At 35.7% G+C, this 19,779-nt stretch overlaps 1 protein-coding gene and 1 non-coding gene across 3 annotated transcripts in view; one reads left to right on the forward strand and one right to left on the reverse strand.

Annotated features, from left to right (window-relative positions):
* GAS2 (growth arrest specific 2) overlaps positions 1-19,779 on the forward strand; it is a 130,191-nt gene that overhangs the window by 12,157 nt on the left and 98,255 nt on the right. For both annotated transcript variants that reach the window (XM_004369719.2, XM_004369718.2), the window contains exon 3: positions 6,759-6,880. In XM_004369719.2, the coding sequence (XP_004369776.1) occupies positions 6,759-6,880 (122 nt within the window). The remainder of the gene's footprint in view (positions 1-6,758; positions 6,881-19,779) is intronic.
* LOC111821975 (U6 spliceosomal RNA) lies at positions 8,292-8,398 on the reverse strand. Its single transcript, XR_002825277.1, has one exon. It is a non-coding gene; the product is annotated as a U6 spliceosomal RNA (small nuclear RNA).

Genomic DNA, 19,779 nt, shown 5'->3' on the forward strand with positions numbered 1-19,779 from the left:
CTAAAGTCACTCAACTATCTTTTCTGGGCTCAGTGTCCTCAACCATAAAAAGAAAAGGTTGGAGTAGATGATCTCTAATGTCCTTTCCAGATCCAAAAGTCGAAGTGTCCAAGAAACCCAATTTTGGGGCAGTTGAGGTCATCAATATGCATAAACAAGGAGAAGATGATTTACATAAATGAATGAATTTTCTTTTGAAGAATAAGATGAATTTTTTTTTTTTTAATGCTGGTAGTTGGTTATACAAATGCAACTTGATGGCTTGTGAAATTTTTTCAGGAAAGGGATTCTAAAGGAATCTTGAAATAAGAATGAGTCACCTTGTATTTTATTGAGTTCATATGAAATAGATGAATAATAGACATCAAGTGGACTTTGAGTATATCATAAGATGTATTACAAATCAGAAAAGCCTGGTGGAATAGTGGTTAAGAACTATGGCTGCCAAACAAAAGGGCTGCAGTTGGAATCCACCAGGTGCTCCTTGGAAACCCTGCGGGGCAGTTGTACTCTGTCCTGTAGGACCACTGTGAGTTGGAATCGACTTGACGGCAACGGGTTTTGTTTATTGCAAATCAAGTTACGTGGACTTGATTTTACTTATATGTAGACAATACATTGTAATGTGACAGTTGATGTCATGGTGATTTGCATTTCTCTGACCTTCTTAAATGGAGGTTAAAGAAAATTCAATTGCTCAACACATAATATTTCCAATTTTTCAATTATTTCTAAAAATAACATAATTTCAGCATTTAAACGTTAAGCATGAAAAGTTAACTCCAACAAAGCAATCTGTTTGTTGAAATTGCTGCAGTAAAATACAACTGCTGTATAATGAGCTTGGGACAGCTTTCTTGTCTTTTTTCTTAAAGCCCTTTTAGCAGATACTTATCCTACCGAGTTCTCATATTCTTATAATGGTCAATAAAAATTTCTTAGAAACAGTGGCATCTTGTGGTAGTTCAAAAGTCTAAAGGATCAGGTTCATGTCCACAAGTTGACACCTTTCAGAGCAGTTAATGCCTAATATTTTACCAAGACTTTTCCAAAACAAGCAGTTTTGTCTTTTCTTAATACAAACGGAAGGTAGACCACAGGTGAATCAGTGTGAAGTAGGTGCTGACCTGGGGTTTAATAGATATAATGAATCATTGCCTATCTCACAATCTTCAAATTTTAGTTTCAAAATACCAAAAAAGTCTAGGCTAAGATAGCAAATGGTTTGCTTCCAGTTCTCCAGATAGGAAGCTATATTGGAATTGAGAGGTGCAGTGGGGACAGGGGCAGAAGTTGAATCACCTTTAGAGATTAAAAAAACATGCCAGCTTTCTTCTCCAGTGAATCAGGCCAAATATCAGAACACACCTGAGTGACATTCTCAGCCATTCTCCAATCTAGAAAGTGGACTTCTATTCATTTTTTAGCACCACTGTCCTCAGCCTCAAGTAGTTCTTTTCCTGAAGGACTTTCTGTAAAGTTCCTACAGAAAAAAAGACAAGTGTATTAGGGAGAATGCATAGTTATGGGGAAATAGTCATTCATGTATTCATTAATATTTATTGACATAGTCAAGCATGGTGGCTAAAAGCATAGACTCTGAACCTAGCCTTCCTGAGTTAAAAAGCCAAATTCCTTTAGGTATTAACTGTGTGACTTTCGACAAGTTACTAAATCTGCACACCTCAGTTTTATCATCTGTAAAATGGATTTAATAGCAGCATCCACCTCACAAGTTTGTGAGATCAAATATATTAATAGATGTAAAGTGCACACAACAGTGTCTAACACGTAATAAGAACGCATATGTTAAATATTATTCTTAGATACTATCATGTTTTAGGAACCTGAGTTTAGTAATGCTAGTTTATTGGGTGGACAACATTTTCCCTCAGCAATATAGAGGATGAAATGAATCCTTTTATCCAGGTGGCTCCAGTCTGAAACACTTTACAGATTAATACTTAATATTTATGGAGATCATGGCAAACAAACATTTCTGGGAGGAATGCAATAGCATATACAATCATGCATGTTGATTTTGGTTACCTGACAAAAATTTCAGGCAGATGTTTATTTCATATTGTTGTTGTTACGGTCAAGTCGAACCTGACTCATGGTGACTCCATGTCATAGTGCTCTAGTATTTTAAGAGGAAGTGGTTAACCACAATATTTAATCAAACACCCTGATCTTTGTCTACTGGAAAGCTGTCAATGGTAAATAAATTGATGGTGTGAAGATCAAAGTCCACAATTATGAACTCAGGAAAGAAAGACATTACTTCTAGACTAGGATATTTTAGACTAATCTTCAAGCAAATAGTCTTTACAACCTAGTGTGGGTTGGTACATCAAGATGGTTTAATTATACCTATTTACTGCCCTTTCTTTCCCTAATGTACTAACAACATGGAAAGAATGGGGTTGGAGAAGGAATGATTCTCTGTTGCCAGAATCCCACTGCCTCAGTATTTATAACCTGACATGTCAACATAGCTATACAATTTAGTTTAAAAAAGGTTTGATTCTACTTATCAGAGATATTAGCTTTGTATAGCTTATTTTTGAGAAATTGTAATTATTTTTTCACAATCTGTTCTTAAGAATTTCTTATGATTAAATTCAAATATTCGTATATTTTGTTTTTGTTTTTTAAATAACTATTGACAATATCAATGCAATAAAGAGTGAAGTAGTATATCATTCCATATAAGGACTATACACTCACTCCTCAGTTATCAACATGGGTAGGTTCTAAAGACCAGGTCGTTATGTGAAAATCAGCATTGTACAAAAATGGAGGATGACCACATCAGATCACCAAATGGAGGATGACTACATCATTTCACAACTGCCAAATTACATCATTACATAACTGCCAAACCACTGAGAATCATGACCCAGCCACGCCGACACATAACCTTAACCATCACAGCCAGTGTTACTCTCATCTTGCACCCTGGCTTTCATTACTGCCAGACATCATCGTTAATGTGCAAAATAATTGGATAAAGATTTTTTACTATTGTTGTAAATGCAAAATGTCAAATAACTTGATAGTGGATAAGTGAGGAGTAGGTATAACTAGTTTCTTACAATTATGCAGTATATTTAAAATGTATACTTTGTGATTCTTAATCTTTGGATGGAAAATACATTACATATGAGGAGTTGTTAAAAATTCTGTCTTGCATTTTTCTTCATTTGAAACAGTACATTTCAGTCATAAAGTATGTAACCGTGTCTGTATTAGCCAAAAAAAATCCCACCTTTTGGAGCTATAAAATATATAGCATTGAAAGTTGACACCTAATATATTTTTCATTAGATACAGATGTTCAGTATAAAATTCTTCCTTCAAGTATTCATAAAAAGTAGGATAACTAAAAATCTTCAGGTATAATGTATAAAAAGTAAAAAGCATACCTTTTGGGAAACTGCTAGTGAATTTTTAATGTAAGCTAATTTTTTTTTATAATGTATAATTCTTTTGAGTTTATTGTAATAATTTTGTCACTTAACATTATGAATGAAATTTTTAAATTACCATGGAACTTAATGAAATATGAATACCTAAGACTTCTTCCATGTGTAGATATTCTTAGTAATTTATAAAGGAATCATTCAATAATTTAGTGTAAAGTTTACCTTCTTCACCTTGAAATTTAAGCACATTTAAATAAAGCAGTAATTTTTCAAAGTAATTTCTAATGTTTATTTTTCATAACTATTTGTAAAATATCTTTCTTATTATTGTTCAGAAATGTGGGGCAATATGGTGAGTATAAAATACAAATTTTGTTATACTGGCTTTTTGTACCTTGAGACTATTATTTTATTCCTAAATTGAGCTGAGCTGCATACAATTTTGAAATAATAGTAGTTCTGCATAGGCTCCCTCTGTAGTGAGTACTTAGAGCTACTAATATTTTGCCACCTGCAGAAGTCATTATCCTAACTGGGGGCTAAAATGTGACATATCCAGTAGGGGGAAAAAAAAACACACACACACGAAATAATAATTCTTTTTCCCTCTTTACCTACCCTTTCCTCCAAACTAGAAAAAAGAATCATTTCAAACAGATGTTTCTTAAAATCTAAATATATTAGATATTACAAGTTTACCTTTAAGCAAGTAGTTTGTTGTTTCAGTTGGGTTCCATATAAGAGGTCATGGAATTGAGCTGCTTGCATATTTTTCTTAAGATAGAAAATAACTAGTCATTGAACCTGAGCGTGTCAGTATAAAACTTTAAAATACCTCCTTTTCTTCTGTGTTTATTTTTTGCTTTGAACTTAACTACTTTTCCAAAAATATGATATCTGCCATCATCTCAAAGTTTCCCAGTAGTTTATTTCTTAATTTGTTAATTTCAGTATCTGCTGAACACATTTACTATGTGAAATACCATGCTTGTCTCTGTAGAATATATTATAGAAATATATATATATACCTCAAATAGTTTATATTTGGGAAGAAAAGAACTTGATTCAAAACATGTTACCAGCCATAGAAGAAAATGTTTGATAGGTGCCAAAGTGAGTGATACCCATGAGTACAACTGTACAGAGAAGAGACCAATGTGGACTAGAGGAATTCATTTCTGGAACTCTGGTTAAAAAAAAAAAAAAAAAGGTAAAACTTGGTCAGGCAGGTGGGAGGTAGGAGGGCATTGCAGGCAGAGAACATGACAGAAACAAAGGCATGGCGGGAGAAACGATAAGATCTGCTAGAGGAACCTGGAAGGCAGGGTGCAGACCAAGGAGCAGAGTCATGTGGGGAAGTTATATTGAAAGGTAAATTAGAGGTATAAGGTAAATTAGAGGTATATGGGGGAGGTTTTGGGGATTAAAGTGGATAGATTTCATCTTTTAGGTAGAGGAAGATTAGTGACTTTGCTTTAAAGGCTTCTGTGTGGAGGATGACCCAGTGAGGGCAGTGTTTCCCACCCACCGCTATCAAATCGATTTCTACTTACAATGACGCTATAGGACAGAGTAGAACTACCCCATAGGGTTTCCAAGGCTGTGATCTTTATGGAAGCAGACTGCCACATCTTTCTACCATGGAGGGGCTGGTAGGTTCCAACCGCTAACCTTTTGGATGGCAGCAGAGTGCTTTAACCACTGTGCAACTAGGGTTCCTTGAGAATAGTGTTTAAAAACTCATTGCCATCGAGTCAATTCTGACTCATAGCAACCCTATAGGACAGAGTAGAACTGCCCCATACTGTTTCCAAGGACCGCCTGGTAGATTCAAGCTGTGGATATTTGGGTTAGCAGCCATAGCACTTAACCACTACACCACCAGGGTTTCCTGAGAATAGTGTTTAGGAATACTAATTTTAGCAGTGAGTGTGATATGTTTTGGAGAGAGAAGTGAGGACACAGGGAATTCCCATTGTTCTTGTTGCTAGATGTTTAGTTATCAGATCATGAAGATTTTTATTCAGATTACGGCACCCGAAACAGAAGGAAGCCTGAATCTACAGGACGTATAGGTTTGTAGGAAATTAAAATAAGCAAATAAAATGTTCTGAAACTTAAATAACTAGGGAAACCAGGAAAAAGAAAGAGCTTTTGAAGACATGAATTTTAGGGAACATATAAGAAAGAAATTAGTGGTTGTCTAGGGCTAGGGGGTATGAGGGCTAAGGTGATGGTTAAAGGGTATGGGATTTCTTTCTGAGGTGATTAAAATGTTATAAAATTGACTGTGGTGATGGTTGCACAACTCTGGGAATATACTAAAACTCATTGAATTATACACTTTAAATGGGTGAATTGTATGGTATGTGAATGATATTTTAATAAAGCTGTTATGAGAGAGAGAAAGAAAGAAGGAAGGGAGGGAGGGAAAGAGAGAGAAAAAATTAAGTTGGTGGAGGGGCATATAAGAAAGAAAGAAAATAACTTGTTACCTGGGAACAGGTTAGAAGTCAGGGATGAAGAATTGTGAATCATGTTCCTAAGGGCAGTGTTTGAAGCTTTGAGAAGGGCAGAGATCTGAACCTGAGAATTCTACATTTCGAGGAGTACAGTAGGAAGGAGAATGGTTAGAGAGCTAGTGTTTTCTATGGAGTCTTTATCATGTGCATTACTTTTACTTGTATTACCTTAATCTAGGAAACCAATTCAATAGAATTTAGAGACGTAACTTTATGCATTGGCCATGCTATTAAAGTTGCCAGTGGTGAATGATCTTTAATATATCATATCTATTATTTTAAATTAAAGAAAAGAGATCCATGGCCGTCTTTTAATTAAAGGCATACACCTGAAGAAAAAAAAAAAGGTACAGTTCTACTTTATGCCTTGCCTCAGTAGCCAAAGTCTATCGAGGGCCCTCTGAGGTTAAGAATTGAACAAACCACAGAGGCCAAATTGTACAATCATTGATAATGTTGGTTCTTTCATTGACTGGTTAGTTTTCATTTCCCCTGACTGCTAAATGGTGGGACTCTTTTCACACAGGACATCATTTTGCCACCTTTATGAAAGGCTTATGTGAAATAAAACTTTTATTCAGCTAGAACTATATTATGAAAATATAGAATGTTGAAAATTCTCCTTGCTAACAAAAGAAAATACAAAATTCCAAAGAAAGTATACTTCCTTGGTAAGTTCCTGTCTGAGATACGTAACTTGGCTGGCATTGAAATTTTAATGATAGCAGTGTTGTCAAATACAGCGTGAATCTGACTTTTATGTTGGAAAATCTCTAAGCTTTTATATTGGTTCTCTTTGATATTGCAGGGAAAGAGATTACGGCAGAAACTTTTATGGAGAAGTTAGATAATGGTGCCTTACTCTGTCAGCTTGCAGAAACTGTGCAGGAGAAATTCAAAGAGAGCATGGAAGCTCACAAGCCCGCAAAGGTAAAGGATACCAAGGCAAAAATCACTGTTAGGAGGTAGATTAGATTTGTAGTTGTGTGTGAATTGAGTTTAATTTGAGGATTTTGTTGTGAACAAATGCATCATGGTCTATATTAACAACAAAAGCACAGAAGGTGCTTTTTAAGGTAACATGTTATTTGTACTCCAATTACATAAATTACATACTTCTTTGGGTAACTCTAATTTAAAAAAAGGCTATGGAAATTGATGGTATTCATACAACAAAAGTACTGTATATAAACTGGCTGAATCTGATGTATTGATTAAAAACTTGGCAGAGAAATGACTTGTATCATCAGGCAATGAACAAAATCTCATCAAGAAGGATTACCTGAATAGATTTTTGTTTTTAAAAAAAACATTATCATGACAGAATATTGGACCAAAATGTCTAGTGCATAATTCTTTGTTTGTTTTAAGTAAGTAGTAACACTAAATGAAATAGCTTTGGGCACAATATTTTATTTCTGACTGCTCAAATTTCCTTTCTGCACATTAATTCTAGTATCTTTTCTTGGTTATGACAATTTAATTAGAAAATTTGTGAACAAATATGATTATTCTTTATAAACACACACTAGAAGTATGTTTTTTATCTATATCATTTTATTTTTTTATTGTGCTTTAGATGAAAGTTTACAGCTCAAGTTAATTTCTCATACAAACATTTATACACATATTGTTGTGTGACATTAGTTGCAATCCCCACAGTGTGACAGCACACTCCCCCTTTCCAGCCCAGGTTCCCTGTGTCCATTTGACCAGTTCCTGTCCCTTCCTGCCTTCTCATCCTGCCTCTGGATGGGAGCTGCCCATTTGGTCTTGTGTATCTGATTGAACTAAGAAGCATTCTCCTCACATATATTATTTTTTGTTTTATAGTCCTATCTAATCTTTGTCTGAAGAGTGGGCTTCAGAAATGGTTTCATTTCTGGGTTAACAGAGCATTCAGGGGCCATAGTTTCACAGGTTCCTCCAGTCTCTGGCAGACCATTAAGTCTGGTCTTTTTAAGTGAATTTGAGTTCTGCTCCAAACTTTTTTCCCACTCCATCTGGGACTCTCTATTGTGTTCCCTGTCAGGGCAGTCATTGGTGGTAGCCAGGTACCATCTAGTTCTTCTTGTCTCAGGCTGGTGGAGTCTCTGGTTCATGTGGTCCTTTAGTCCCTTGGGCTAATATTTTCCTTGTGTCTTTGGTTTTCTTCATTCTCCTTTGCTCCAAGTGGGATGGGACCAAGTGATGTATCTTAGATGGCTGCTCATGAGCTTTTAAGACCTCAGATGCCACTCACCAAAGTGGGATGCAGAACATTTTCTTAATAAACTTTGTTATGCCAATTGACCTATATGGACCCGAAACTATGGTCCCCAGGCCCCAGCCCCGGCTACTCAAAAATGTGGAACACTTGACAAATTCGTATGTCATCCTTGCACAGGGGTCATGCTAATCTTCTCTGTATCGTTCCAATTTTAGTATATGTGCTGTGGAAGCGAGCACTAAGTGTGGTTTTGATATTTACAATGAAAACAAGGTGGATGAGTTTTGATTTTTAAAAGCGGGAAGAAAAAATTGTTAAAATAATGTTGAAGACAGCTTACAAAAACAAAAACAAAAACTCTTAAATGGATTCAGTAACTGGAAGAAACAGTAAAATGACTATTTATGTATAGTTTCTTTATGTTTATTAAAACCAACATCTGAACAAGAGAAAAGATCAAGCTTCCTAAAACAATGTATTTTGGAGCCCTGGTGCCATAATGGTTAAGAGCTACAGCTGCTAACCAAAAGACTGGAAGTTTGAATCCACCAGCTGCTCCTTGGAAACCCTATGGAACAGTTCTACTCTGTCCTATAGGGTCACTATGAGTCAGAATCGACTCGACGGCAAAGGGTTTTTTATGGGTACTTAGTTTGGAATTAATATATTTTATGTCACTCTGTGAAGTATTATATAGTATACAAAGTCCTTTCCTCCTACTTTTTCATCTTAAGACACAACTGTTTAAAGGTATAAAGTCAGTGTCTACCAAACTTTCCTGCACATGGCAATCACCTGAGTATCTTTGAAAAATACCGATGCCTTGTTCCCATGACAGAACATTTTTACTTAGTCAGTACAGGTGCAACCTGGGCCTTTGAATTTTTAAAAAGCTCTCCAGGTAAGTCTTTTGTTTAGCAAAGTTTGGGAACCACTGCAGTCATTTTTCCCCTTGTGTAGATCCAGACTTTAAGTGAACTACACAAGAGTATGCAGTTAGTAAGTGGCTGAGCAAGGATTTGACATGGACATCCTCCTTCCAAGTCATGTACTCTCTCATTTTGGTTCACTAAGGGTAGCACAGACATAGACTATAAAAATGCTTTGCATCAGAGCTTAAACACCAGTTTATTTTCCTGTTGTGGTTTCCATTGTAATGTAACTGGCCTCTAATTCAGCTTATTGATGAAAAAACATAATGCCTAGTAGGAGGGGATAGTGTGTAGAAAGTTTACTACAAAGAACTTAACAGAGAAAAAAAATATTGTCATGCCCAGACTCCTCTGACAGTATCACATTAATGTTGTATTGGTCCAGAAACCTGTGTTTGTATTGCTTATTGCTGATGAAAGATAGCCTAATGCCTCAGTGTTGAGATCACTGCGACCCTTCATAGTAACAAAGTATAAACAACTCTCCTGGGGGCTAGTAGGCAGTTTTCTCCTTTTGGTTTGTTTTGGTTTGTAAGCTTTGCTTTTTAAACAGGAGCTAAGATCCCTAAATAGAATTGTAATTATAAGACTGTAAAGTACAAGACGGCCCCAAAGTATTAGCCTGTAGTTCAAAGGCTTTGATGTGGATCACATTTTGCTTGGGTTCTGGTTCCACTATTTATTATTCTGAAATGTCTGAGCTTAAGTCTCCTTGTCTATAAAACTGTATTAATAATTATGCGTATTTGCCAACCACAGAGCATCGCACAAAAGCACTCTTAATGAATATTATCTCCCTTCCCTACATAAAAGAGAAGGGACAGTTAAGAGACCCGGATAGAATTTAAGATTAACTAGAAGAAACTAAGTACTATGTAACTTCATATTTACCATGATGACTACTATGTGCAAATGTGTATACATTTGCTCCAAATCTCTGCAATTTTAAGGAATATTGAGAATAGTTATGGGTCATGATTTTGGTAGTTGTTTTCCTTTGAAACATTTATTTCAATACTATATAATCTTTATACTAAAACTATAAAACAAAACAAAATTTGCTTTCAAAATGAGTAGAACTGTAACAATGTTCTATTAAACTTGAAATGCTTCCTTGACTTTAAACCATTTTGTTTAATTTAAGAGCAAGTTTATTCTTATTTTGATAAATATGTTTTAGTATAAAAACTCAACTTTATGTTAGTTGAGCAAGTGTAGATTTAAAAATACCCATTATGACCTCTGCTTTAATGCTCAAAAAAATCAAATTTGCTTTGAGTTAGAAGTTGCCATGTATTAGTGTTGCCACTAATTTGCTTGACTGAATTGGCTCCTGTGTCTTTGGCAGCATGTACGTATTTCACAGCTGACTTCCAATAATATACAGCTTAAATCAAAATAACCTGCATCTTACCATATGAAAAATGCGAAGAAGGCTAATTCATCTTTTCTCTATTTTATGAGAAAATCCCCGTAAGATGAGAAACCAAATGGTTAATATCTTCATAGCTATTATTGTTCATATATATACTTCTGTCAGGACTCATGGTTTTCAATCCTTTATTTTTTGTCTAGAAACAAAAATAGCTGTTATATGAAGTGCAAAGCATTTTGTTATTCTTAAATCTAAATCAAAATTTAAACAAGACTGGATTCACTAACACGCTATTTAAAAAAAAGAAGGGCTTCAAGCTGGGTTAGGGTTAGGTTTCAAAGTCATATCACAGGAAGCCCTTTGTAATTTTCTTTTAACAGTTTAAATTCCATCTCTTCATTCTCACAGCAATATTTTAACTTTTCCTGGTTGATAGTTAATCTGAGGATTTTACAGCTGTGTAAACATATTTTAAAGAGTAAGTTATGCCTGGTACGTGTGATGTATGTCTGTGTTAAGAATCATTTAAATAATCTCAATATTTGAAAGTAAATGCTAATAAATATGTTGGAGAGTTTGTATATTTAATATTTTAGTTATAAATCTAGGCCTCCTATTCTCGTTTGAAAAAATACCATGAACATAAATATAAATTGCATCATATGATTCTTTCTTTCCAAGCATCAGGATTAATATAAAGTAGCCTCTCCATGTTTGTTAACTATAAATAGTTAATCTTGGTCTTTGTGTGGTGGGCTATGTTCTTACTTTGCGTGGGAGCAATGGAGAGATTTCGAAGAGTTAAGCAGTAGTTGAGTGAAAGTGTTTGAAACCAGTGGCTGGTAGTATAATGTATAATGTGATTTTAATTGGTTGATGTGTACCATGATAATATGATATATTCATTATAACTATGAATGTTAATATTCCTGGAGCTGAGAATCTTTAAAGTAAAAATCAAAACATAACTAATCTTTCGAGTATCCTTCTATCAGGATGAGAAAACTAAAACAAGTGGCAAGTTCAAGGTTAGGTTTTATGCCTTTTGGCTCTTAGTTATCTGATTCACAGTTGACATTACCAGTTAAGACAGGGTAATTGTTATATTGATGTATGAACTTTCACTCCTTGGTTCACACAAAGGTCAACTGTACAACCCCCCTTCTTGTTGTGTATTTGCTCTTTTATCACCAGCCATGAGTTTGTTGATTTGTTTACAAGAATTTCCCAACCATAGAGGTAACACCATGGGGCAAGATATTCAAATGGTTCAACCTCTTTTTTTTTCCTCCAATATTGCTTTCATTCGTCTAATTTATTTTGAGAATCTCTGCTTCAGCCATTAGAGTTTCTCTGGGTTCAGAGCTTCCTTTGACTTCAAAGAGCTGTGGGTGATTAGATCAGATTTGAAACACATGAAGTGAAAAAAAAAAAAAAGAAGTTCTGTTACCTAGTAGAAAGCAACATTATGCTCCGAGGAAGGAACTGAACACTCGCAGACTAAATGTAGAATCCAGCCCTTGTTTGGGGGAAAGAACATCCTAGTCAGATAGAATACTTACAGTACATTTGCCCATCAAGAATACCCAGTTCCCTGAGCTGTAAGATAACAATACTTCAGGATGTTGTGCCACCTGGGAATAAAATAAGACAAAGATTATAGTTTTTTTCCCTCAAAAATCAAGGGCACTTTCTGTTTAAAGACCATCATATTAAAATTAAATGAAGAGAAATTCAGAGATTTGTTTTTACTGACAGAAAAAAATAGTATGGTGGAAGTATTAAAGTGTTTTAGGAAAAATAAAAGAAAATCTCAGGTGTGATTAAAGTCTTCCATACATGGCAACACAACTAAGGTGATTATAAATTCCTTAAAGAATTCATGGTTCTGAAATGCAAATGTAAACGCTAAGATTAAACCAACAGAGAGTGGATCATGATGAGACCGAAGGAATATAGATCAAATCATGTGGAAAGAAATTATTTTTTGATTTGCTGCATTGTTGTACAGGACTAAACGAAAAAGAACAAAAGCAGAAAAAAGTGTTAAAGCCAATTCCTCAGAATTTTAAAAAAATAAATATATCTGCAAGTTTTAAATACACTGATGTAAATTATTTACCAGTATAAAATCAAATTTCCTTGTCACCATTGGTCTAGTCTTCCTTTTTCTAAGTCCCTGACCATCTGGCCGAACCTTTCACCTTCTAGATCAGAGACAATGAAATGTTGTGCTTAGTGGATGTCTCACTGTGAGTGTTTTCCATTCTGTACTGTCTTATAAGGATGTGTCTAAATGGGGTTGCAATGCCATGGCAATAAATGTTAGTGTATTATTTAAAATGATATGCAAAGGGGCTTGATTTTTTTTTAACCTGTAGTCAACTGGTTATATGGGATTTGATATCAGCTACATGTGTGGGTTAAGAAAAATACCAGGGTGTGAAAAAGTGGTCATAAGAGGGAGTGAGTAATGTGCTTATGGAACTTACCTGGGTCTTCAGGTCTAACTGAGCTTATCCTATAGACGACTCTCCTACTGGATGATAGAATGCTGCTGGGTATAACCAAAAATCATCTAGAACTAAGTTCATAATAAACAGTACAAGTTTCATGGTCATCTGGGATCCCATAATGAAGATTCAGTCTCCATCAGACAACAATAGCAAGCTAGGAACGTTTACATGTTGTCCTTTGCTAAGAAGGTAATGTTCCTACCTGGACCCTACTACTGGAACTAGAAACCTCATTTAGTTGGCAGATCCTCCCTCTTGGGTTTTCATGGGATTTATCTTCTTCCCTCTGGACTGCATGTATTTTATGAAGGTGTCTACTATTCTGGCTTCCAACATCAAAACAACAAAATATCAAAATGTAGTAGATGATGCTGATGTCCTGTGTGATACCGAAATGGCCATGGTTGCTGTAGGTTATGGAACAGAGCTGGAGTTAATCTGCAGGATAGTAAAGCATTATGTTGTTCCCTGTTAAGTGTATACAAATGGTTTCTGGAGTTTTCTATCAGAATTAAGAAAATTACATTTTCCAGACCAGTAGATATATGCCAGGTATTAACTTCAGCAGAAGACCACATTCAGAACAGCAGCGCTGATGGACGTTGTTACTTCATTATCATTTCCCTGTTGTTCTCTAAGTCCCATTGACCTTTTATGTTTGCTTGAGTTGAACGGAAATGTGATAGAAATCACTTTCCTTGCAATGTTCAAGTCATTGGTAGCCGTCAACCTCTGATTTTTTGCAGTAGTGGGATATTGTTCCAATTTTATGTGGTCCTTCCAACCATATAAGAACTTATTCCATGGGTCAGAGAATTAAAATTCTGACAGCTACTGAGAAGATCCATGCCAATTGTACATACAGGAAAAATATATAAATAACCTCTGCTGCTTTCAAGGTGCACTTGGGACAAAAATCCGTCTATCACCTGATTCCTATAAGATGGGACATAGCAATGCATAGTAAACAGTTCAGATCCCTTTGATGAAGCTTAGACGGAAGCTTTATAGTAAGGACTTGAGGTCATTATTTGCTTCATTCGATGGGCACAGGGTCTATAAATTGGTTCTAGTCTGGCAACTGAGTGACCAGATAGATTCTCTTTTTTTGTTGTTGTTGCTGTTGTTTTTGTTATATACATCAGATAAGTACTTTGGGATTATTCTTTCAATTTATGCCTAAAAACTCTATGATTAATAAATCGCAGTCATATTTTTCTATAGAACACGTCGTCCTAAGAGATATGAATAGCCTGCTCTGTATTATGGCAGCCATGTGCACCTTGCCTCTGGAAGTTAAGTGCCAGGGTGTATTTTTTGCCACCTTGATAATCTCCACAGCACTAAAACGAGTGAGTTTATTTCAATAACAGCTCTTCTCATTAGCATTTCCTATTCTTGAGAGAAAAGTCACATAAAAAAATACTAGAACTTTCCTCAACAACCTGTTCTTTTTTTAAATAATATTTTATTGTGTTTTAGGTGAAAGTTTGCACAGCAAATTACGTTCCCATTTAACAATTTTTATACAAATTGTTCTATGACATTTTTCACAATGTGTCAGCATTCTCATTATTTCTGTTCTATTTGTTCTGTTTCCATTAGCCTAGCTTCCCTGCCCCTTCTTACCTTCTCATCTTTGCTTTAGGGTAAATGTTGGCTGTTTGGTCTTATGTAGTTGATTATTTAAGGGAACACAGTACTCATGGGTGATAAAAGTTCAAAAGGTATCTTAGGGCCATAGTCTTAGGTGTTCATCTAGTCTCTATTGGTCCAATAAGTCTAGCTTTTTTTTAGGAATTTGAGTTTTCTTCTACGTTTTTCTCTCATTCTATCCAGGACCTTCTGTTGTGTCCCTGGGCAGAGCAGTCAGTACTGGTAGCTGGGCACCATCTAGTTCTCTGGTCTCAGGCTAGAGGAGGCTGTGGTTCGTGTGGACTATTAGTCCTGTGGACTAGTTTATTGAGTCCTTGGTTTCATTCGTTCTCTTTTGTTCCAGACATGTAGAGACCAATAGTATCTTTCTCACCAAACTATTCTTCACATCTTAGTGAAAAATTATCTCTTCAGCCCCATTGAGTGACATCATCAAAAGTGTGGTTAGATGAGGTGTTCATTATAGATTGTATGCAGCATTTCTTCCTTCCTCATGTTTTGAATTCCTTTCCCTATATTATACGAAGTGATTTCTGGCCTTTTAATATCACTTAGCGTGGGCTATAAATAAGAGCTATGACTGCTAACCAAAAGGTTGGCAGTTCAAATCCACCAGTTGCTCCTTGGAAACCCTGTGGGGCAGTTTTACTCTGTCCTATAAGGTCGCTATGAGTCGGAATCGACTTGAGGCAACTTTTTTTTTTTTTGGGTCGGGGGAGGGTTTAGCGTGGGCTAGCATTGCATCAAGGTTTGCATTAGAAAATCTAGCAAACTTTTATAGGATCATCTCTGGCTGCCTATACTAGCATTGAATTCAGTATATCTTGTTAGTATAGTCAGAGTAAATTATGTCTGCCTAATCTAAAGTAGGCACTGTGGTTAAAAGCTGGGCTGCTAACCAAAAAGTTGGCAGTTCAATCCAGCAGCTGCTCCATGGTAAACCTGTGGGGCAGTTCTACCCTGTCCTATAGGGTCACTATGAGTCAGAATGGATTTGACCGCACACAACAACAACAATCTAAAGTTGCATCTTGTTCTGTCAGACTAACACACTCAAAATCCATTACATAAATAGAGGAAAAACCCTGCCACAATACACTTAGTGGCACTCAAAATTTTGGAAGACTATATTGAATCTATGTAGCTAATTGGCCAGAAATTCCTGGTCTTGGTGTGAGGTGGATCTAAATGCATTCTGAGGCAGGATGCTGTATTTCGATATCTGGTCCAGGTTGTCAGCTCTAGGTTAAAATTTCGATACTTTATCCTGTGGCTCACTGACATTTTAAGGACAGAGCAATGATTCCAGGACTATCTAGGTTATTTGGTATACTTTCCTTAGCCTGAACCAAGGATGCTGAGGTAGGAGAATACTAGGAATGGAGGAATGTACCTTACCTGCTTATTGGGAGAGAGTGCTTGCTGTGTCAGCTTCCAGTCTGCTCCTCCTCTTAATATTTCTGCCTTGCCCTCAAGCTTATCACTTTCGAGGGCTGTGCAGGAGGCCGGAGCTAAGAAAAGGACAGGAGCCAACACTAAACACGAATCTTATTATTATCTGAATTCCTTGTATCATAGGTATCCTGTGGAAAATTCTTCCACATCCTACAGCTCACATATGAAAAAACTTAATAGATTTCTCCAAGTTTGACAGCAGAATTTTCATAAATTTCAATTTTTTTTAAAAAATTATATTACCAGTAGGAGCCCTGGTGGTGCAGTGGATAAGAGTTATGGCTGCTAACCAAAAGGTTGGCAGTTCGAAGCCACCAGCTGCTCCTTGGAAACCCTACGAGGCAGTTCTACTCTGACCTATAGGGTTGCGATGAGTCGGAATCAACTCACTGGCAATGAGTTTGGTTTTGGTTTACATTACCAATAAGTTGTAAAGCTGAAAGAAACATTGTTACACTATTTTAAAAATTTAATTAATTATGCTAGAAGAAAGATTGAATTATCTATCTATTCTCCTTATGGAAAATATTTTTAAAATTCTAAATATTTACAGCCAAAATCTATAGGGAAAAATAAAGTAAGCTGTGCTAGGCAGTTAATTAGTTAAAATATTATGTTGTTTTTCTGTACTTTGTTATGTAGTATTTATCATCTTTTCTACGTTATTAATTTTGTGCTCTCATTATCCCTAAATAAAACAATAATTTCATTTCTAATTTTTTACTAATAATCCTGTATACTTTCTCTTAAAGAGGACCTCAAAATAATACACACTTAAGACCACACAAAAACAGTTTCTTTTTCAATCCCTCCATAATCCTCCTGTAAATTGCCTAATGCTCATTTTCCATTCAATAGTTTTGTTCCAATGTCAGCTGCAACACCAATTCCAAATTTCCTATGTTTCTCTGAGGGTTATTGTATGAACTCTACTCTCTGGTATTAAACATAAGTAAAAAGAAATTTATTGGAAAGATACAGGGTACCTATTATGGAAGGAAAGTTGAAGAAAAGTGAACCTAGCTTTTGAAGGACTTAGGGATTCCACTGATTCCAAGGGTTTAGGTAGCGCGGATACATGGATTTCAGAGTACCAGTGTCAGAATTAATCAACTGTAACTTTTTTCTTTTTTTTAGTTAGGGCACCTAAACAGAAGTGATTAGTAGTGTGGAGTCAGCAGCGAGACTTCTTGGGTTTAAATCATGACTCCACCTGTATTAGCTTGGACAGATTACTTCTTGTGCCTCATCTCTAAAATGTGGGATAAAAAGTACTGACATTATAAAATTGCTCTGAGGACTAAATAAGTTAATATGCATAAGCACTGGACAGTACTTGATACAAATGGGTGTTCAGTAAGTACTAGCTATTAAATGTATTATGTCATTCCGTTCAAGATTCACATTTCTGGAAGAAGACAGAATTTGATTAGCCAGCCTGTATAATAACCAACACTCTGGTCAGGTCATAACCTCGTACTGTGATTGACAGTTGCTCAAAGACTGCTTAAAATGAAGAAGGGATTGTTTCCCAAGGAGAAATTAACGTGTTCCTATTAAAGAAGGGAAGAAGGATGCTGGAAGAATAGAGATAGCTTTTATGATCTCTACACTTCTTAGGTAGAGCTAGCCTCCATCTTTATAACTTACCCGTGTATCAGAGCACCTGTACCACTTTGCTATATTCAGTTGTTTGCGTATCTTTCTGAGCGAGACTCTAAGATCCTTGATGACATGGTCTAGGCTTTATTCATTTGTGGGTCTAACAAAACGTCTGGCATATAAGCATTCAATAGGTATGTTTTGGGATGAATACATAAATAAATGAGTAAATGAATCAATGGTCCAATATAGATATTTACTTATAGATCCAAAATGCTATTATCAGTAGGTTTTAGCAATCCTTGATTTTTAATCCAGAAGATTTTTCTTACCAGGTCTGAAATCTCTCTCTGCTGCGTTTCCTAGCTCAGAAGTTTTTGATGTGCAGAGTCACAAGGAATAAAGCTGACTTTTTTAAGTAGTGGAAAAGACAATGGATTGAGTAGTTTAGGGTGGTGCAGGAGAAGAACAAGGGTCCGAGGACATTAAAAGTGCTAAGGAGTTGACTGAAGTAATAGACCATGGTGGTCTAGACTATTTAAAGAAGTAAGTGAATCCTGGAAGAAGTTGATCATTGAGTTCATTGTAGATGTTACTATGTAGAGTCAATGATGTGCTATGATTGCACTTGGAGCATTATCAAAAGGTGAATATAATGATAAAAAGGAACATATTAATATCCAAATGGTTCATTCAATTTGAAGATTTTTTCTCAAGCCCTGTTTATAGTGTTTCCCATGGTTCCAATAAAATTAGGATCAGATGAGTGATAACTGAATTTGCTCACCATTGAGAAATAGGAAAAAGAATAATTACAGTGTCTTTCATGTAGTAGGTACTCAAGAGATGTTTCTAACCTGAAATGTGGTGTTGATTCGGTAATTAAGGGTAGCGTCTTTCGATTACTGAAAGAGCCATAAAGATGAAATCATTGTTTTGTTTTTTAATTTTTTTTACATCCTTTCCTCAGTAACTGCCCCTTTTGTTCAATAAAGTAGTTGATGAGTGAAATGTGAGTATAAGAATCTTTGTTTCTTCCCAGAGCTCCTAATTAGCCATTTAACAAAGCACTACTTAACCATGAAAGTAAAAAATACAGTTTCTATAAAACTGTAGAATGAAATCAGAGAATTCCAGTTGTTAGGGATAATGAGCAATAAATACTGTTGTTGATTTCCTGAAACTGTTATTTTATTAATCAACAGACAATTAAAAAATAAGATAAAAATCTTCATGGAGTATAGCAACTTCATCATTTTATCAATGTTTAACAATTTAGAATATTACCAACTACAGATATTTTATAATAATTGATTCCGACTTATATACATTATTTTAAAATTCGGTAGATGTTTGATGAGTATATGTTAGGATCAAGATACTATTTACTGTGTGTGTTTCTACACGTCTTTTTGTGGAGAGAAAGTGTGTGATTTGAAAATAGACACAGTCATACTCTTAGGGAACATACTGTCTCTGTGTGTAATGTGCATGGTAATACATAGCTTTTAAGAAAATTTTATTGTATCTTAGGTCAAAGTTTACAGCGCAAATTAGTTTTTCATTCAAAAATGTATACGCAAATTGTTTTGGCATTGGTTGCAATCTTCCCAATGTGTCAGCACTCTTCCCCTTTCCTTTTCCACTCTGGGCTCTCCGAGTCCATTAGTCCAGTTTTCCTGTCCCTTCCTGTCTTCTCATCTTTGCTTTTGGGTAGGTGTTGCCCATTTGGTCTGGTATACTTGATTGAACTAAGAATCATGTTCCTCACATGTGTTATTGTTTGTTTTACAGACCTGTTTAATCTTTGACTGAAAGGTCAACTGCAGGAGTGGCTTCAGTTCTGAGTTAGTAAGGTGCCCAGGGATCATAGTGTTAGGGGTTCCTCCAGTCTCTGTCAGACCAGTAAATCTGGTCTTTTTTTGTGAATTTGAATTTTGTTCTACATTTTTCTCCTGCTCTGTCCAGGACCCTCTATTGTGATCCCTGTCAGAGCGGTTAGTGGTAGTAGCTGGGCACCACCTACTTCTGAGCTCAGGCTGGTGGAGGCTGTGGTTCATGTGGTCCATTAGTCTTTTGGACGA

This window comes from Trichechus manatus, unplaced genomic scaffold (genome assembly GCF_000243295.1).
Source record: "Trichechus manatus latirostris isolate Lorelei unplaced genomic scaffold, TriManLat1.0 scaffold00006, whole genome shotgun sequence".
In the NCBI taxonomy this organism is placed as follows: Eukaryota; Metazoa; Chordata; class Mammalia; order Sirenia; family Trichechidae; genus Trichechus; species Trichechus manatus.